Source organism: Hippoglossus hippoglossus, chromosome 14 (genome assembly GCF_009819705.1).
Source record: "Hippoglossus hippoglossus isolate fHipHip1 chromosome 14, fHipHip1.pri, whole genome shotgun sequence".
Taxonomy (NCBI): Eukaryota; Metazoa; Chordata; class Actinopteri; order Pleuronectiformes; family Pleuronectidae; genus Hippoglossus; species Hippoglossus hippoglossus.
This window is the reverse complement of record NC_047164.1, coordinates 8,243,128-8,264,839: the sequence shown is the minus strand read 5'-3', so window position 1 is coordinate 8,264,839 and position 21,712 is coordinate 8,243,128. Positions and strand designations below refer to the sequence as shown.

General features: G+C 39.1%; 2 protein-coding genes across 12 annotated transcripts in view; both read left to right on the top strand.

Annotated features, from left to right (window-relative positions):
- The first annotated feature begins 340 nt into the window (after positions 1-340).
- On the top strand, positions 341-6,418 carry zcchc10 (zinc finger, CCHC domain containing 10). Its single transcript, XM_034607550.1, has 4 exons — positions 341-486; positions 2,165-2,326; positions 3,485-3,526; positions 5,612-6,418. The coding sequence occupies exons 1-4, from the start codon at positions 446-448 to the stop codon at positions 5,865-5,867; spliced, it is 501 nt and encodes a 166-aa protein (XP_034463441.1). The 5' UTR covers positions 341-445; the 3' UTR covers positions 5,868-6,418.
- A 1,787-nt stretch (positions 6,419-8,205) lies between these two features.
- aff4 (AF4/FMR2 family, member 4) overlaps positions 8,206-21,712 on the top strand; it is a 29,614-nt gene continuing 16,107 nt past the window's right edge. For 2 of the 11 annotated variants that reach the window (XM_034607540.1, XM_034607536.1), the window contains exon 1: positions 8,206-8,542. Coding sequence is in view for 5 of the 11 variants with exons in the window: in XM_034607535.1 (XP_034463426.1) it covers positions 8,858-8,883 (26 nt within the window). In the remaining 6 variants the exon portion in view is untranslated. Of the gene's footprint in view, positions 8,543-8,579; positions 8,884-17,280; positions 17,714-21,712 lie in introns of those variants that run through there. The other 9 variants (XM_034607538.1, XM_034607532.1, XM_034607541.1 and 6 more) reach the window with 8 other exon arrangements.

The window sequence follows — 21,712 nt, the reverse complement described above, 5'->3', positions numbered from 1 at the left end:
ACATTCGAAAAGGAGTGAGAAGAAGTACAAACTGTTTTCATCTCACCCCTTCTCCATAAGTCACTAATTCATAAGTAACCAGCTTCCTATATATCTATAAATATGTTGTTTACCTGTGCTCTGTATTGTATATAATGTACAATTAAAATTGTTTTGATCATCGAGTGTTAATGAATGAAGCTCCCAAACCCTAATGTTATTGTTAGAGGGATGAGTCTGATGCCACCACATAAGTAAATGTCAATTATTTAAATTGAACTTGTTTTGTTTTATTTTATCTTGTTTTTTTTAATTGAATGAATCATTTATATTATTTTATTCAAGAAGACTGGGTGACACACTTGCAGTTCTCTACTTTTACCGATAGAGAGCACTGGTTGCCTCAAACTTACCGGAAGTACGGACTGATTCGTTGTCGGCGAAGGAGAAAAAAGTGAAGCGCAGCATGGCGACTCCCATGCACAGGATAATCGCCCGGAGACAAGCGTGAGTATCTGTAGTTTTACTGGAGCTGCAGCTCCTCTGATCGTGTGTTTTGTGAATTTAACCGTATTTAAATCGATAGCGACTCTGACTGTGAGCTCGTCCCGCCTCCTGCCTCAGGTTTGAGCGGCATAACAATGAACGCCGCGGCGCTGAATCACAACACCACCGCGCCGCTGTCTCACCAAACAAAAAAATGAATGATCGGTAAACTTTAGGGATGTTTTTCTGCCCGCGAACATTTATTTAACCTCTAATCTCACGGCTGAGCTGTTTTAATACGAAACACCCGAACAGCTAATACGACATTAGCTATCTTCCGTTTACTCCAAGTGAATCAATATCAACTGAAATGTTTGTCTGTTGGACTGAGTCATGTGGACAATAGCATCATAATGATCCTGTGTAAATATGGACATATAGTACAGTCAGATATAGTCTCACTTATTCTGATTTATACAGTATATTTTCATGGTATTTAAACAGAACAGGAAAATGGGGGTTTGCTGTTTGAGAAAGGAGGATGTCTTCATCACTCCAGGATGAATGGATCAGATCACAACTGTGTGACCGCTCCTGATAATGTCCCTGATAGAGACAAACATTGGTGAAAACATAAAAATAGGACCTTTTTTAAATAGATCAAATACAGAATATTGCTAATATACGAATATTATTTATTAACAGAAATGTCACCGACAGCACTTGGGTCACATTAAGTCTGAAGAGAGGGTGACAACTGCCTCAGTGGGTTTATTACCTCTGTCGAGACTTTGATCAACAAAATAAAATGAGTAAGGAAGTGTGGGACATTTTCAGTGGAAGGGTCTTTCAGCATCACTTTGGTAGGTTTTTAATTGATTGGACAAAGCATTAATATATAATATATAATATTCCTGCCATCCAATGTGTGTTTGGGGCAACCTGTGAACGTATTTTCTATATTTTTAAAGACATTAACCTTAATTTGTACATTCGAATGAAAAATCCTGCCCATGGAAAATAACGATGATTTCATTTTACCATTTTTAATTAGATAGCTTATTTTCTTAGCCACAGCACAACGGCTCTAATCATCAAGTGCCTTTTGTACTCTTTCCCCCGTAGGCAAAAAATGTAACTCTCAAAACTATATTCCCTTTTTTTCACAAGAGGTTCTTTAATTCAGATATTTTCTTGGAGATCAAGTGTTCTTTTACTGAAGAAAGAAGAAGCAGAAGAAAAGAAAATCCACTCGCACACATAAAACATCATAAAAGCTTATAGAAAATACCAAGATATGGTTGGGGTGGTGTCAGTCATGTACAAAATACTTGAGTTTGAATCCTGTCCCCTGTGAAAGAATCTTTCTTCCTGCCGGGATGTTTCCAGAACCTGTAAGAGTTACCTAATGCTAATAATAAGGATGGAAGCTTAGACAGCAGTCATGTAAGAATTCATAGCCAAATGTTGTTTGAATAAGAAAGTATAGGCTAAAGAGATTTTGATTTAAAACATTTACAAGCATCTGCAAAAGCTTGAAGGGAATTCAACCTTCAACAGCTTCATCAGCCATGAAACTACAACAAGGGAATGTAGCTGTAGCCGTGGTTATCTGCCTTTTCTCTACAGTTGTAGCGATTGCTGCTTAGCATCATGGAAAACACTGTACTCAGATTTTTCTGTTTTGTCTTCCACACAGAGAGGCGAACAAACAACATGTGCGTTGCCAGAAGTGTTTGGAGATGGGACACTGGACCTACGAATGCACAGGGAAGAGGAAATATGTGCACAGACCCTCGAGAACAGTCGAGATGAAAAAGAAACTGAAGGAGAATGACAACAAAGTGCTCAGCATCACTGGGTAAGACGTCTCCATCAGTTCACCACTAGTGATAGAAAGGCAGGCCTTTGCTGATTCTGTTGTATGCCGTTAAAGTACATGTTTAAGATTATAACATAAATCTCCACCTGTTTGTCCAGAAGAGCAATGTGACAGTGCTTTTGGGTGATCGAGTTTGACTCCTTCAAGAATCTGGAGTATGACGGACTTGCTAAAGGAATCTGTTGTCTTTTTAAATCTTTATTTTAAACAGCCAAGCTTTTCCACACTGGTTCCTCTTATCTCGCCCCAGCCTTAGTTACATTAGTATGTTCATGTACTGTACTGAAATCACAAGTTACGTATTGACAGTATTTGAAGCAGAAACATTTTTGTTCTTAGACAATTTATGTAATTTCCTGCTCCAAGTATTTTTAGGACTCATTGTGTTGCAGTGAGCCACAAAGTTCACTCCTCTTTTCCTAGAATCAACAATTATCATATATAAATAGAGATGCAACAATTTGTCAATCGACAAGAAAATGAATGTGAAACTTTTCATTTAATTGAATAATCACTTTCTTACACCCAACATTTGCTGGTTGGCTTTTGCTCTTACAAAATAAAGGTGTTTAAAGTTTGTCATCTTAGGATGTAGTAAATTATGATAGTTATAATAAAGCCACATTATGGGCGGCAGCGTGTTTTAATCGCTGCTGCTAAGATAAACAATAGTCCCTCAGCTCAGCATGGTCAGTGCGCAATGATTATCTGATATGAGGATATACCCATAATGGCTGGTTCACTTTTTTGTGCTTGTGCTAACTGTTTTGTCTCGTCGCAGTATCATCAAAGCACAAATCTTTGAATATAAAAAGAGAACCTTTTTGGTTTCACAGCTACTACCTCCTCTGAAATGCAGTCCTGAGTAAGAGGGACGATCAGACTCAATATTTTCCTGGTTTGTCAGTAAGTCGAGGAAATTTGGCTCATCAGAGCAACAGTGAACAATCAACCAATGGTGGTTGTTAAAGCAGTAAAAACACACATTTCACCTGCTGATTAAGTGGAGCCTCTTTTATATCCGGAAAAGTACAAACAAAGAGTCAAGGAGTGAATCACTGAATTAAAACACTATTGCTTTTTACTGCCATCTAGAGGATGTAATGATAAATACAACAAATTCCACTCTCTTTACAGACCAGGAAGTGAAGGCTCCAATGAGAAGAAAGCTAAAAAGAAGTAAGTAATAACCATATTTCTACAGTGTCGGATGTCTTGTCTTCACATAATATATGTTTTGATGTGACAAAATTAATAAAGGTGCTCGATTTATACACAATATCAAAATAAAAATAATAGATCCATGTTTTTTGAGGTTGTGCAAAAAAGCTTCATGCAATTCTAAAGCAATTTAACGTTGAAATAATCCTTCACATTTTAATATGAACAAAACATTTATATACATGTTTATTAGCAAGTAAGTAGGAGTGCTCACTCACAGTGGTATAAAAGTTACCCTGGTCAGGTAACAAGAAAACTGTTTCACTTTTCATTTATTAAAGCAACATGAGGATATTCTTTGGAAGTAAGTACGTTGAAGGTTTTAGTCTTGAACATGTTACACCACTCGGCTCCTTCAGTCCCACTGAGTCTTCTTTAAATTCCCTTGGCATTTGAATTAATTTGGGTCATTTGCACACGCGTGTATAAGGTCACACACGTGATTTACTGAAGTCACATGAAAGATGTGTGAATTGGTGTGAAGACCTGCCCTCTAGTGGCGGCTCTTGACCACTGTGAGTCACATCAGTTCAATAAAAATCTTGGAGACCAGAAACATTAATGTTTTTTATTGTTATACTGTGGAGTCATTTTGCAAAGGCAATGCTTTCTCAAACAGTTCTTTCAATGCATGCTTAGAAAATGGTCCTGTGGCTGTATTGTTGATTTTTTTCTGTGTAGTTATATTGCTCATGGGCTGGTATTAATCGATTTTTATATGAAGTTTGGAATTCCCAGACAAGTAGGTGACTGTTGTTAATCACAGGTAATAAACCTTTTTCACCAGACGTTTTTTCGTAGCTGGTAAAGTGCAGGTGGAAGTGCTAACTTTTAACGATGGTTCAACTTTACTCCCCTCGCTCATCTTTTTCTTTATCATTCTTGACTGAATCACATGTGAAGGCTTTTTTCTCGCAGCAGATGTTTTTTGACTCGCTGACGCACAGGTGGAACTAGTAACCTTTACGATGGCTCTATTCCTGCAGTTATCGCTGTGCAATGCATCCATTAATAATGTTATTAGCTACACAGTGTTTGCCAAGTCAAAACGTCTGCTGTGACAAAAAGCTCCATTCAGCTGAAGCCGTCTAAATCCATAATTTCCCCCTGGTCATGTGGGCAGCCACCCCCTCAGCATGGAAACCACTGACTCTTATTATCAAAGGTTGATTGTTGAATATGTGGCCGTCAAATGCAAAAACAAAGTCACAGCATAACACATATGACCAAATGGTTAATTTAGTTTATGCAGAACTTATTTATTCAGTGTGGAATAGACCGCTATGTTGTAGGCCATGCTTGTCTCATGGTGGGGGGAGCAGATGCCGTCAGTCAGAGGACATGAGAGGCTGTGACTGTGCACGACATCACATCCACGATGTGTCATGTTCAGGACTAAATGTGTCGCTCTCTCTTCACACAAGATGAGACCGAAGCACTGATGGGCAACACTAATCCGACTGCTCTTCCTGTCACATGATCACACTGGTCAAAACAGAAAGAACAGTACATGTGCATTCAAGGTTTCCAGTAGAGCCTGACGGATGTGGATTTTTAGGGGCAAATATTAAAGGGTGAAAAATGTCCAATACCATTATATCAGCCAATGTCTACTTTATATATATGTTAAAAAATCCCTGCTTTTATTTGAATCTTTTTTACTTATTGCTGCCATTCTTAACCAGAGATATTGTATCTCAATGGGACCTTCCTGATTAAATAAAGTTTAAACAAAATAAATAAAACATAAAAGTTGTTACCAAGATGTCTGTTAAAGGCATTGGCCAACTGATTAATTGGTCGGGTCTAGTTTTCCAGTTCTCCCAAAGTGAAAAATAAAAAAACTTGTATTTTGGCTTTTCTAACCTTTCTAAAACCAAGGTATTAAAAATCCGAAGTAGGTCTAGTGAGTTGGTAAAAAGCAGTTTTTCCTCTCCTTTGCTCCTGCAAACACAGCCACCCCTGCCCGTGTCACTGCAGTGAGACTTCACAACTGTTTTCTGTGTTTATGACCACTCTGCTCTCTGCCACTTCACCTCTCAGGACTAAAGACTCCAGCGACAGCAGCAGTGGCTCCGACGGTTCCTCCAGTGACTCATCGTCAGACAGCAGCGACTCCTCCAGCTCCTCTTCAGATGACAGCGACAGCAGCAGCGACAGCGACGATGACAGCTCCTCCTCGTCGCCCTCCTCCTCTTCGTCCTCAGACAGCTCAGACTCAGGAGGCAGCAGCGACTCAGATCAAGGTCCTCCAAAAAGAAGAAAAAGAAGAAATAGACGACTGAGTGGGTTTTCGTGATTGCCCCCCCCCCCCCCCCCCCCCCCCCCCCCGACCCTGAGTACATTTTTAGCTGTCCACTTTTCTTTTTTTGTTCTCAAACCCATCACAGCTGGTTGGATCTGCATGGATAGGGCTGGGAATCTCACAGCTGCTTACTTGCTTGTACAGTTTTGTTAGTAGAAGTGGACAAGGATGAGAAGAGAAATTATTTTGAGGTTTAAATGTGCTGTTTTCATAAACCCGTTTTCATAAACCCATTTCTCAAGATTGTCAGTCTACTGAGGAGGATATATATATTTTAGATACCATGAGGAAACTAGTGTGTTCAGTAATGTTGGATCATGTGATTTTTGTACTAAAGTATATTTTTAGGCAAACTGAATACGTACAGCTCATAACATCATTAAGGCAACAACACACCTAGTAATATATAGACATTAGTAAAAATACATTTTAAAGGATACAAAATGAAATTTGTTCAGTTATTAATTTGTTTAAATTTAAATGGTCTTGTCGCTATAAACTTCATTGTTTCACTGTAAAATAAACTCGCCTTGTTTTTTGCTTTGAAGGCTCTTGTGTATTTGATCTTTTAGAATTGTTAATTTTGTCAGTGAAAATGCACCGTAATGAATTTAACTGGTTTACATAGAAGATATTGTTGAAAAACAGCATCTCACCGTGAGACCACACCCTATTCAACTACAACAATGATGAGTATGTGTATGTGGAATATCCATAAGGAGGGGATAGTTTATTGTATTTTATTTCTTCTATGCAAACAGGCTTACCTTGAAGAAATGATGTCTTAAGTCTCTAGTGTATGATTATTATTTCAGTCCGACCTAAACTTTAATATTTTTTAACCAATGTGTCGAGAGGTTCTGATGTTATATGGATATGAACCTTGCTGCATCCAGGTTCCCATTAAATCTCATGCAAACCAACAGCCTGTGTTGTACCAATATCTAGAATATCTTCATTTCTGATAACTTGATTAAAAACTGCTTTATTTAGGAAGGTGCTCAACATGAGGACAAAATGAACAATAAATAATAATGGCCTTAAACAGAGTTTGATAAAAAGGCAGATAATCTATTAAAGCTGATCCCACCTGATAATCAACTTTAAAACTTATCACATTAACTTATCAAATTGCCAAAACCTAGTGAGATAAAGGAATCTGTGGATCATGGGGTCGCTAAGCAGCTGCCCATTTTATAATTCATCCTCAAGTGATATGCATCTGACCAGGCTCCTACAAGAGGTTTCTTAACTTGTGGGTCAAGTAATAAAGAAAACGCTAAAAACCTTTTGCACATCAAAGTCATAAAAAAGGTTTGAAGTTAATAAGAGAAATCAAATATAGACTATTGATGGAAGTGAGGAAACCATGAGTGTGAGTGTATGTGTGAATTAACTTATTTATGAGCTAAAATACAAAGTGTAGTGGTTTAACTGTGTATTTAAAATTAGATCTCTGACTAAAGGGAACAATGAGACGCTCTCTGAGATTTCCGCTGAACGTCAACTCTGGGCAACCTGTGCGTCACAGCAATGCTGCATTCACAGTGTGTGGGAATTATCACTATTATTCATAGATTAGATCAGATTAGTTAGAATCTAACTAAAGGGTTAGAGAGAGACTGAGAGATTGATAGATATATAGATATATAGAGAGAGAGATTGAGTGATTGATTGATTGATTGATAGATTGATAGATAGATTGATAGATAGATAGATAGATAGATAGATAGATAGATAGAGACTGATTGGTTGATTGATTGCTCGAGCGATCGATAGAAAGATAGATAGATAGATAGATGATAGTTAGATAGATAGATAGATAGATAGATTGATTGATTGGACGACTGACAGATCGACAGATAGATAGATAGATCGATAGATAGATAGATAGATAGAGAGAGAGAGAGAGAGAGAGAGAGAGAGAGAGAGAGAGAGAGAGAGAATGATTGATTGATTGATTGATTGGACGACTGACAGATCGACAGATAGGTAGATAGATAGATTTTTGTATTGATCCCGAGAGAAATGTAGGAGTGCATGGCTTGATATACAGTCTATGGTTGGGATACATGGACATGCTGTCATTGCAAATGGTTAATTTGACTTGACTCAAGTTTCTTATCGATACTTTGTGAATATCTATTGACTCTGGATGAGTTTATGAATAATTAGTATTTCTTTTAAAGTTGAATAAAACACCACAAAGCATAAACCTGAACAGATGATGTATATGGGTCGTGTTTTTAAACAAAATAAATAAACCACTCAGGACACATTAACTTCCCCTGTCATGTTTATTAGTATAGGTGGCTGGTTGTAACATTTCCGACAGCAGTGAAGGCGGCGCCGCTCGCTGCCATCCATGCATCCAGTCCTGTCTGTGGTACCTGCTGGCGACTGAACTTAGCTGTAGCCTCACCTACCAGACACTTCTGTGCAGCAACAACAAAATGAACGACTCACCAAATCGTGTCCTGCCGGTCCCCGCTCGACGAGCCGACGCGTTTTGAGGCCCGACATGGAGAGCGTCCATGTAGTTTGAGGGTTTTCGCTGTTACGGCGTCTTGCTGAGTCCATTTTGCGTGTGAGACTGGAAGTGGAAAAGACAAAGAGAAAAGAGCTTTTCCAGCAGCTAGAATGGTTTGGGCCTAAAAAGAAGACAAGAGGTAAGGATGCCGAGTGTCACAGGAGACGCTGCTTGGTGACTTGCTGGGGCTGATATTAATCTTCCATCTGGGGGGACTGTTAGTTTAAATCTCCGCGGAAGATATCAATGGTTTCGGGGGCTAGCCAGCCGCTAGCTTAGCCTCCGAACGCCACTAGCAGCGTCCGGCTAGCTAACGTGATGCTAATGCAGGTAGTCCCGTAGGTAGTTAACCTCCGGCTACACGGACCGCTCCTCGCAGCTACTTTTAACTTCCGCCGACAGCAAACTTTATTGATTATCGAAATGATATCGACGCTAGATTTTAATTTGACTCATGCTAAGGCGCTCTGCGGTCGAAAGGTAAGATAAACACCGCTGGGAAAGTGGTCGTGTTTTTGTTCCTGTTATGTTAACTCATGACGTCTGCTTGCTCTGTTCAGACATTCGCGAAACTAACTAGTTCGCTAACTAGTGCTAGTGTGTGGTTATGGATTAGAACATGTACACACGTGTAGAATGAAGCTTTAAATACACCTGATAAACAGAAGCTGCTCACTTTGTTTACTCAGCGTTTATACAACTCAGCTCGGGGATTTAAACTATCAAAGCTGCACACTTTAAGTAGGAGGAACATAGGTTTCATTTCCTTGCACTTCCTTCGCCTTAACCAGGCTGATCCCAGGCCTAGAAACTGTGTTTAGTTTGCTCACAGTGACGATCAGAAACTTTGTTGTGCTGCTTCCTCCGCACGTATTCTCTATTTCTTATGATATCACTCAGCACAACCCCCCCAGCCCCCCTCCCCATCCTCTCTCCCCCAAGTTAAAATCCCAATCCCCTGATTTACTTCAACACTGTAATTGCGCACAAGAGCAACACAACAGCAGCTTATGTGTCTAGGTTAGTTCCACCAGAAATGAAGGGACAGCTGATGTGCTTTTTTTTTTCTAGGAAGCCATTTTACGTGCCACAGTTGTGGGGGGGGGGGAAGGGCCTGAAAATGCATCATAAGTCCAGAGTTAGTCGCCACAGTTATAAGTGATGCGTGTTTACATCGACCAGGACACAAGGACAGAGCAATCAACTTGTTTATCTTGGTTGACACGTCATGTTGTAGGGGTGGGGTGGGGGGGCTGAGGTCATGAACTTATTCGTGGCAGGTAGCTGTGAACTGGCCCAACAAATGTAATCTAGTTTTGGAATGGAGGATTTGGGCTGTTTTGAGTTGTGGTTGCATTTGTTTATGAAGTGTGTTCTGTGTGTAGTCCAAGTGCGGTTGTGTGGAAGTAAAGAGAGGATTTTATTACTTTAACGTTTACTCAAAGTGAAAACACCTCCCTCTGCTTTCAGACAGCGACCCTAACCGCAGCATTCCCAAGTTTGAGATGACATTTTGTGAAAGATACTGCCAAAGAGTCAATCTGCGTTACGCTCATTCATTTAAGCTCAGCCCGAGTTAGAAATGTTTTTAATGACTGTACATCATGCTTTATATCCCAACTTGCTTTATTGCAGTAATGTTTCACAACATGTAGTTGAACAGAAGTCACCCCAGCTGTGTGATGATTGATAGCTATTCCCATGTATTGCAGTTAAAAGTAAAACTAGATCAATGCATTGCTCAAGTAATTATATCAGTCGCTATTGTCCTTCCTAAATTTCCCTAGGGATCATTTAAGTTTCTATCTATGTATTTATCCTACTTTCACAGATGCATTGGCGTCAGATTATGTTTTGTCTGAAATGCTAAAATCAGATACGTTTTTATTACAGAACATAATACAGTAAAAAGAGCTCTGAACAAAACCTAACTAACTAATTTCCCTTGGTAGTCCCGAGGCAGGTGAACAAAAACAATACAACAGAGTAAAACATGACTCCACTAGAAGAGGACAACCTACTAACTAATATCAGCCGGTATATTAATATCAGAATATTCTTCATTTCTAAAATCATACTTTTCAAAACTTTTGTAAACTGTGGACCATGATTTCAAAATGACAGAAAGTTCACCGGAAATATGGGAGGAACACTGATGTCTACGTTGTTGGCACTGCTTTTGTCCTTTAATAGTTTATATGTTAAAGGTCTGGATACCATCACACAACATCTATTATAGATGCAGTAACTTTATACAAAATATTAAAAGAAGATTCAAATATGATATTTGAATCATATTATCGCATTATTTACATTACTTTTTCTAATGGGTGGAAACTGTGAAATGCAAGAGGACTGGGTGTTACTTCTGGGTGTGTACTTTAAGGTCAGGTTTATCACTGAGGCACCATTTTAAGTAGACATACTAGATAAGCAAACTAGGCGAGGTCAATGTTGTAATATTGTCCGAGTACGTGTAAGCAACAAGAGTAGTAGTTTGTTTATTGACCTACAGGTCGTCATCAGTAATTATAATACATTTTAAAGTACATATTCAAATGAATGCATACATTGTCAGTGTGTTACGGCCATAGACTTTACAGTTACAGCTGATAAAAGCTTTCTGTCTTGTCTTGTTCTCACTGTGACACAGCTCACTCTGAAATCCTCTTCATTTCCTGTTAAGGTTTTGCTCTGTGGCTTTTAGTATAAGTGTGTGTGATGTAGCCAAGCCCAGTGCACATGTACACATGTCCTGCTGCGATGTTCAGTGGTTTGTTTGTCCATTCCAGACAGAAAAGTGTGTGCTTGTTTCCTTTAGCTATGACACATCGATTATACATTACGGTGGTAATACGGTGTAACTTTTGAAGGCTGGATTTTTGGGAAATGAGCAACAGATGATTTCACAGTCAGACTATGACAAGTACATCTGAGATATAAGACAAGTGATTGTACAAGACTGTAGCTGCGCCCCCCCCCCCCCCCGAAACTGAGTCGTCCTTGTGTGAATTTACCAAAAGGTTAATCCTTTATCATATCTCATCATCTTTGCCCTCAGCTCCCGTTGATAGCTAAAGTGAATTTTAAAAGTAAAAAAAAGAGTTGTCATGAAATACTTTGTTTAAAATACAGGTGCTTTTTATCAGTTGCATTCTTTTCTGAAACCAAAGTAAGAGCTAATTACGTTCTCATCTCGGTCTGTAAGTTTCGAATCGAATCTTATTTCCCTTTTACAGAGAGCAGCTTGTCTAAACAAAGTTGTTTGAAGGCTCTTCCAGAGTCTGCCAGTTTAATTAGCCTGAATCTAATCAGACATCAGCAGCTCTTTTTCTATCCCTCACTACTGTTGCTCACACAGCAGAACAATATGCTATTCACTGTGTCCTGACCTCATGCATCTGTTCTTCAGCTTTTGTTCTCTAGGATGTGAATTAAGCTCTCATGTGGCTGTGTAGTCCCGTGGAGGTGAAGCTCATTAAATCCATTTCATTCTCACAGATATAGTTTAGATGGATCCGTACTGTGCGATACTGCTTTGTCATATCGCTCTGGAAATTGTTGCATCAGTCAAACAATCATAGTTTATTGCAGCAGGAGTAATAATGAAAAACAGCAGTGAGATTCATTAGCATATAATTTCTCAGACTAGGTGAAGTGTTTTGCAGGCCCTAACAAATGGATCAGTATCATAAACAGTAAAAGTCTGAGCGATGCGTACATAAAACTTCCGTTATAAGTGATTCAGAGGACACCAGTGTTGCTAACTTAATACACTTATGCAGTACAAGCCCTTGATTCTGCAAATTCATCAATCATGCAGTTTTTTTATTCATCAACTGATCTCTTATTTCCTGTTTATGTTCTCCAGCATGTATCAAAGTGCAGAGGTTTATTTTGAGGTTTAGCATAGTAAGCTATAGTTCACCGCGTTTCTATTTGTAGCCTCCAGGTCCTCAGATACTTACACTGTCAAATATAGTCCAGACTGTTATCAGAGTATTACGATTGGGGACATATGGAAAACTATGCCACAGTACAGAAATTCCTGGCTCCTACATAACGTTTAGGTAACGTTTGACCTTTTATTGTCGCATGTGATCAATCTCAGTGCAGTAAAAGATCGCATGATGCCTGCAGTTTAGCTTGGGTCGTGTTACAGATGGTAAAATTACCGTGACTAAGGAAAGGTTAATTCATGACTTGGGTGAGTAACAAAGTATTAAGCGTTTCATGTCAGTAGACGTTACAACCTCAGGCTTAAAACAGCCTGAAATAGCTAAGTTTAGTGGAGATCTGTTTGAAGTCTATCAAAACTATTTCCTTATCAACTACATTAATGCTCAATAATCACTTAGTTAATAGAAGCACAAATATTCATTATACACACAGCAAAGCTTTTTTTAAATTACTGACGTGAGACTTTGATAATTTTGTTATTAATAGAGGAGACATTTTAGATTTAGAAATGCACTGAAGTCCAGACATTCTCCTAAAATTGTCTGGATGGGCTGTGATAAGAAATTACTGTGGAATTCATATGTCACCGCCTGCCTCCTGTATGCTCTCTCCAGTTGCCACCCCTCACCCGAAGGTTATGGACATTTTGTGAATGTCTCAGACCTGGACAATCTCTTTCTGCATTCTTTTTATGTGAAAGGCAACCTCCTGAAAATGTCCTGAAAATAGGGTCCGGGCATTTTCATGTCTGAAAAAAGTAACTGACAGCTGTTGCCAGTATCTATGCAAGATTTTAGCATCTTTTGTTACATTTCTCTGCTTGTTTTACTCATCAAGTCTGGATTATTTCACATGCTGCTCTAACAGCTTTGACATGTTCACAGTTTTAGTACAATAGAGCTTTGCAAATATCAGGTAAGCCAAAGTTATCTAAGTAAACATGCTGAAACATGCTGACTTTTAACTGTACTTGCATCATACACCAGTTCATTTAATCAATATTTACTCTGGGCCAAGGGTTTCAGTTGTAAATTGTTCCAAATCATGCCATGGTTCAGACACGGGTGAAGAGGGTTGTGCAAAAAAAGTTGAAATCTTCTTGGCAAGCACGGTGTGCACAGGGAAGGGCTTGTGTGACGCAGATTCGTTGGAAACCTTGCCAAGATAATTGAGGGTTATGTTTCATGTAGTACAAAAAAATCCTTGAACATTTTGTGTCAAAGCTGCAAGCAAGAACATTTTCAGCTCAACTGATGCTATTTTTAAGATCCATTTTTAGTTTGCATGATCTTACCATGAAGACAACCCCAGGATTATATTACAGTTTTTGAAGTATACAAGTAAATATTGGCATCAAAGTTTTGTGTTGACAGAGAGTAATGCAGCTAACATGTTTGCTGAATGTCTGGTGTAAAAACACTCCGAAATGAATATGATAAATTTCTTTGTAAGCGCAGGACAGTCACAGCAATAAGCTGTGATTGGTAAATGCTACCAGCTCCTGCTGATTCAGATAATGCACGCCTGCTGAGTGGAGGCATTCCACACAGCTACTCAGTTCAAATGCTTCAAACCTGCCTCAATGAAAGGATATAAGCAGTTGTTTAGAGAACATGCCAATCAAGGCTTAGAGTCTTGTTTTGATATGTTAATTAGAGCTAATGTGAAGCTGTGCGGATATATTAAAAGGCTTTTGACTAAAGACTGAAGGAGGAACTGAAGAATTCTCAGCATTCTGACCTAATCTTCATTTTGACATGCTCTTCTTTAAACATCATGAGAAAATACTTTGACACAAAAGACAGAAAACCAGGCTTATTCATCACCTCTGTTGTTTTGTGAATAAGAACCTTTCCTGCGATGCTGATATAGTTTCTTGAGTAAAGTTATTTTATGTTGTCGTAGATTGCTTTTTTTTTTTGTGTCAGTTTCTGATGGAGTACTTGTCGTAGCTGCATGTTGTCTTGCCGGCTCTCCTCCCCAAACAGCTGCTTATATGAGGCAGGTTTACCGCGTTTGAATGGACCCTCTGGAATTCCTGCAGTCAGCAGGTTTACTTCAAAAGCACCAGGGGTGGTGGCACTGGCTGCCCATCTGTACCTCCATGATTGAGATCTTGTTGTTCAGATACATGGTGAAATCCTCTTTGTGGGCTGCATTTATGACACACAGGAAACTGAATGTGGCAGTTAACAGTTTTGGGTTTTGTTCTAAAAATGTTTTTGACCGAACATGAGGCCAACCTCCAAACAGCTCAAATGAAAAGGCTTTTTTTTAAGCAGTTGGTGTTAAATTAGGACCATTTAGGATCATTGTAGTTGCAGCAGAATATCAATGTGTAGATTTCATACAAACTCAGTTGTACCACAGAGAGTTTTATGTGCCAAGTTGGATTCTCTACTTTAGGAGCCTTGTTTGTGATTAAATCAGGAAAGCGTACTAGTCTGCTTGTATTTTTAAAACTAAATGGCTTATACAATTGATGTGCTGCAAATAGCCCACGACTCCATGCAAGTAAACAGAGAGAGAGAGGAAGAGATAAGAATGACACTGTGGCTGCTGTGTTTTTATACAAAGTGTTAAATTAAAATTATTCAAAACAGCACAGCATTTCCATAGTTATCAACCTTGATCATAAAGACAAGCTACGCATTTCAGAGTGTCACAATAACGTGATTGTAAACTGACTCAAAGGGAGTTTCCCAAGTTTGAACATGTTATGTCAGGACTTTTTTTCAGGATAGCTTTTTTTCACTTCACGGAAATGTCACCACAATAAATCGGACTCTATAAAGATTACAAAAATAGCTGGCAGAATCGTAATACAATAGGCTTAGGCGTCTTTTAATACAACAATAAATCTTTGCTACTTAATTCTTAGTTTCAATTAAGTTGAGCTAAAAACTAAAATGAAGTCCTGGGGTGAAAAGTGTAAAGCAAACATTCATACTTAGACATACCAAGACATTTTGGAAAACTATAGGATAAGAAGAAATTATAACTTTACAGAGTTTAAAGAAGTTAACATATCCAAAACATGTTTCCAGAAGGAGATAAATGAGGGCAAATCATTGTCGAGGACAGAGAACTGGTCATAGGAGCTGAAACAATTGATTAGTTGTCTAATTTGATCATTAAGGAAGGTCATTTTTATTTTTTAACTATTCACTTTCAAACTTCCATTTCCAAATAATATCCCAGAGTGGAGGTTAGGATCCGACTGATCTGTGAAGTAATCGGTCCGTTGTCTCTAAATATATAAATACTGCGGTGACACTCAAGCGTAATGCTGCGTGATGGATGCACTGACACTGATAGAGGAGAGCGTGAATGGAAGAATGGGGAAGAAATGACTGTTCAGTTGTTTTTTTTTTTGTCCCATGATGATCATGACTAATCACCTGATATAGATTATTTATATCTGTGATCTTCGATCTTTGTGCTGACTTGAGTCCAGTATCACACAGACTGACCTGACGGGACCGAACCGTCCCTGTACAAACACAAGTACTCACCACTCTGGATTATTCGCCGACAGGTCTGTGTGTGATATGATTAACACTATATAATATTTACCTTTCTTTGTAAAGCCTCATTTTGTCTTTTTTTTTTAAATATAATTCTGTTAAATTGTATAGATTGGGGACATCACAGCTGTCTCTGAATTTAATAATCCTGCAGTTTTGGAGGATTAAAGTTTCCTCACATTCTGACAGTGAAGCCTTTTGAATTTTTCTTTTTCAGGCTCGTTCTCACTTAGTGTATTATCCGCACCTGTTGCTCTCCACCTCCACCTCCCTCACAAACACCTTGATGTTGGTGTCAAAAAGTTTGCTTCTTTTCGCTTAATGCATGATTCATCGTAGCAACCAATTTTTGGCTTTTGTGCACACATACACTTTTAGTATGAATCCTATGCGCTGCTTCATAAATGAGGCCCCTGGTGTCTCTCCCTTCTCTATCAAGGCCACTGTTTTACTCAGTATTTCAGTGCAGCCATTCAGAACGACCTTAGACACGTTTCCATCGGTCATAAAAACTAGTTATGAGAGAACTAATTGCTACTACCGTCACGTGGATGAGAAAAAACCCACAAAACAAAGTGTAGATGCTGTGTTTGTACCAGATTTTTTTTTAAAACCTTGCGACATGTGATAACACATTTGTCAGCATGTGTCATCATCATCTGCAGCTGATGAAAATGTCTCCGGTTTGTTACAACCCACACGCCGGAAACCGAGCGCTGTCTCTTTAACAGGCTGCACTGCTGCTTGGCCCTGTGCTCAGGGCATAGTGGGGGAGGGAGGGAGGTTGTTGACGGAATGATGGGCTCTGATTGGCTGGGCTTTACCGAGGGCAGTGACATCACACCGGAGGAGAGGCCCTGTGGTGTAAAATAACATCTCCTTTTATGGGACGAGGCAGACTGTTCCATTCTCAGAGAGAGGGTTGATTTTATTCCTCTCTTAACTCCCTCAGTGCTGCTTTCCTCCGTAATGCATATTCTCCCTGGCATTTGGCTTCATAGTTGTTTTGTAAATTAATACCAAGCTCTTTCCTTTCTTTAGAGTTAATCCTGTTTTTAAACCTCCTTATCTCACCAGCTTAATTTTGAGTTCAAGTTATAGCTGTGAAAAACTACCTCCAAAACTTTTTTTCTCATATCTCTTTGATTTATTACTTTATTTTACACATGGTTGTATTTTGTCAAACAGAGTGCAGTAACTACAGACACAGTGAGGTGAAAAAGAAATGTTTTTGCACAGCAAACTTTTTAAAAAGATAGAATGGTTAAAATGCATAATTTTATGCGTTTTAGGATGATTATCTTACTTTTTAAACAAGTAATCCCAACAGAACCGTTCTGTCAACGTTCTTTCCAGCCTGCTGTCTCTTCCTCTTACTTTCACTCACTGCATTAGTTCACCACACACTCACTCTGCTTTCTGAACAATCTTTAACTTCAGCACACCACACGGACACGAAACAAAAGCTGTGGCTGCCTCTCGACTTCACCTCGCATGCGACAACCCCCGCTGCTTGCTGATGTGGTATCTCCCGAGAGCGAGCAGTCACCTCCCTCTCACTAAGTCAGATTTCTCCCCACTCCAAGGAAATGCACTGTACCATCGAGTGGAGTAAAGAATCTGTATTTAACACTCTTCAAGATGGACGCCCACAGATACATTTAGAAAGAGGCCAGGTTGTCTTCACTGAAGGAGGTTGGCGTAGACATTTAGGCTGACAATTCATGACGAGAGTACTTCTGAATCCCTGGGAGATCCTCTGAGCCCTCCTCCCCTCCTCCTTCCAATGTTTCAGTGGTTGGGGCCATGGCCTCTCAGTCAGGGTAAGAAATGCACAACTAGTTGGCTGCTTTACTCATTTCTGTTAGTGTCTGATAGGAATAAAGCACTACATGTTCTCTCAATCTCTTTCTCCTTGTATGTTCAAGTCATACAAACATGTTTTCTGGTCGGCTGGTACATCATGGCTGTGTCACAGAAGATCCAGCTCTGTATTCATGGTATTCAGATAACCATCAGTTGTTCCCTTTTTTTTTTGTGCTTGTGTTGAAGACGTGGCCTGGCTGTTATGTTGTGACTGAGAAGAGGCAGATGAGCTGATTAATTTAGGTACAGAGTGAACTGCCTTTTCATCACAGCAGACTTTGACCTTTTCAGTCTGGCACATACTATTGAATGATTGCTATAAACATAGGTGGCCATTACACTGTCATAGTATTAATTGTAATCAAAATTAATGTTGCGTGAGAAGAAATTTGCGTGGCCACGCTTTTCTATGTTTTGAAACAATCTACTTTCCTATGTTGGAAAATCGGTCGCTCTGGAAGGTTTTGGCCTTTCATGTGGGTTTGGCCAAATCTTTAAAACCAAGGCTCAGTTATTACTTGTGCCTCTAATGTTTGCTTATTTTAAATTGGTAAAATATAAATTAAGGTTTGTCCTGGGTGTTTTCCACACAGGCCTGATTTGGGGATTTGGAACAAGTTAGTAGTTTTTCTTTTCTTTGTACTGGTAAAGAAATATAGATTAAGCCCTGCTTAATAGGTCAAGAAACCCCCCAGTATTAGTATAGAAAAGGTGAGTCTGAGCTATGATCTCTACGACTGGGGATATCCCATTCACCATGATGTAGCAGTTACTTTGTCACGTCACACAAACTTTCTCTACTGCATAATATTGTTTTTTCACAGTGATTACAGCTCTCTGGCTATTGTCACACTAACCCACATGTGCCACCATATTGTAAACAGTACACGTGTTTCAGTGAGGGAAGCTGGCAATGTATACAGAGGTGCATTGGGTGCAGTCTTTCTCTGGAATCAATCGGAAGAAACATGTTTCTTTGCGAGTTCTTGATTTATACAGATTTAGTCTAGAACTAGGCTAAACAAAAACAATTCTTGATAGTCAACCACACGAGAATGGGTTTGTTAGTCCACTGTGGTAAGGCAAGGTCTTTCCCCACATGTTGACATGTTTGAGGTTGCCCATTTGCCTAGCTCGAGTTTTGTTGCTGGTCTGAAGTCAACTCGTAAACCGGTTGAGCTCAGAGACTTACTCGTATTAACACAAGCCCCTTTTTTTATACAGCCTGTTCAAGGGGGGAATGTTGTGCCTTTATTCTGCTTCATCGTTCTGTATCAAAGGTACAAGCACCAAATGGGGGACACCATCGCTGCTCCAGCAAACATCCTGCAGTGGAGGTAGTGACAGACCCAGATCGACATCTGTGGAAAAGGGAGAACCAGCATGGTGGAACAGACTCTGATGCTGTTGTGTTACAAGGTGTACCTCTGATTCTATAATGCCAGCATGTTACCTTAACTCACACGGCGATGACAATTTGCTGGATTGTTTGGTTCAGTGTAAATAAGTAAAGAAAGACAAATAAGGGGTCTTCTTAATGGTAATGTAGTGGGATCTGTATAAAAGATCATAATAGCCAAATGCTTTTTTTTTTTAACAGTCTTTTCATTTGGATACTAGGTTTACTATCTCATACTAAAAGCACGCTTTGCTTTTTCATACTTGACTGAACTTTAAAATGTAGTATATGATAATGAACCTACATTTAGCTCTTCATTTTCACTGGGATAGATTACTTGAACGGGGTAGAGGTACTTGTCAGTGAAGTTGTTTTGATTTAGGAAAGGTACAAAATAAACGACTGTGGGCTGATAAACACCAGGATTTATACACCAGTATTGTTGAAACCACCATCAAATGGATGAGTTTCATTATTCTCTTTAGTGCTATATCACAGGAGGTAAGGGTGTAACCCCCTGTTCAACTAATAAAAAAAACAGTCAATTAGGCTGAAAGGACATAAGCAGTGTTAACTAATGATTCTTGACCAGGGATATTTGATCCTGTGGCATTGTGCCAACAGTGGCCCATTCACACACTTCAAGACTGACATCAACAGTCTCATTTACATGTACATGTGGAACCAGCATGCTAGAAGCACCCTTGGTAGATCATCATTTAGTTAAAGTTTTTGTCTGACCAGTGGAGCGCTTTATATCCAAGGCATGAAACTAAATAAGTCCCTAACCTTAATCATTTTCATAATACATAAAATGTTACTCAGCTGAGTGGCAGGTATGACTTTCCTGAAGTCTTGAATGTCATTTTGGTACTTACAGGTTTCCTTTGGCACATCTGTCACTCTTTATTTTTGAAAGGTCATTTTCAAAAATGTTGACATTATTCCAGACACTCTTTCCACATTTTGCTAACACAATTGTCACTTGTATGCCTGTTACATGGTCACATGCCACTACCAGTGTTGGTGCTGGTATGGAACAAAATCATCACTAAGATTTAATTTCCTTATCTGAGAATAACTTTTATAAATCCGTGTTTATGCATAAACATGAAACATGTTGGATTACTATTTCTTATTTCATGATCTATTTGTAATTTTTGTTGTAATGATTATATTTATAATTGTGATCATCAACACATTTGAAAAGTTGACCGATTATCATGGCACAAGGCAAAGTTTCATCCCTAGTGGTAGAGAATGATAAATATCTGACAATAAGCAAATTTTCATCCATTGATGGATAGCACTAACAATGTTTTCTGAAATGACTCCAACAATTCTGATGACTGACGTTACAATTGCCAGCAACACTAACGAACCAAGTGAAAATTGTCAAAACGGTTAGATCGTGGGATCTTGGATAACTGGTTAAATGTCTTTAAATCATCTCTAACCAAACCTAGTTGTCGTTGATTTAGCTTTCCCTGGATAATCATGACCTGAGAATCCAGGCAATACAATTGTACATTTTCTTCTACTTCTGCTGATAAAACCTTTGCTAATAGTGTCTCTTATGGCCTTGGTCGCTTCCTGAGCTTTGGGTTAATGTGGCCTCGAGGTGGTGTGTAAACCATGTTGTCTGGAAAGTGTAATGACTTGTACTGTAGTAAAGGTGCTGTTGGTGATGTAAAACAGGCAAAGGTTTAGTAAAAAATGAAAGGGGAAAGAAGGAGTAAGGAAATAAATATTTTACCTTGCAGATAAGCTTGCAGATAGCCAGTTCAAAGTTGTAAAAAAGACATGCACACAAACCTGTTTTTCTCAAGTGTTGGCAAGATTGAGTGTTTTATAGTTAAGATCTGTTTTATGAGAGTTGTGTGAACTCTTCAAGAAAACTCCCATAGTTTTATATACAGTGTGTAGTCTAGTTTGTGCGTCTTTGTTTATTTGGAAGCCCCTGTGTGTTGTGTTTTTTTTTTTTTTGTACTAGAATCAGTTTCCTTTCTGCTTCTTTTCATCTTTTCAGTCATACTTAGTGAGGATTGAAAACACCCCTGTGTGTTGTGTGTATAATTTAGGAGGAGGCCGGGTGGTTGCAGCATAATCATTCTCTGTCAACAGTCTTACAATCATCATTGTTGTTGCTGGCAGAGCCTGGAGCTGTCAACTTAGAGGGAGAGGTGACACACCTGACTGATAATCCACTTCCTTCAGGTTACAACGCTCTGTAGTACCTCTCTGTTGAACAAGGTGCTCAACGGTCATATTGTCATTGTCAGGCTGAGTTTTTTCGAATGAACACATACTTGTTCGGTCCAAATGTCTATCTTTAGATATTCCAGATGGCACCAACGGATTTTATTGCAAGCTTTATGTTGTTAAGACATTGTGCTTAAGATCTGGTTGTCTTACACTGATTTAATACATCTTCATGCATTTGGCGTTTGCCTCTCTGGTGTCAGTCCACACATCCACTTAGTACAAGAATGCTGCACTCAAATCGCTCTTTTATGTTTCCACAGGCTATAATCAGAAGGGCAATAAGGGCAGAGAG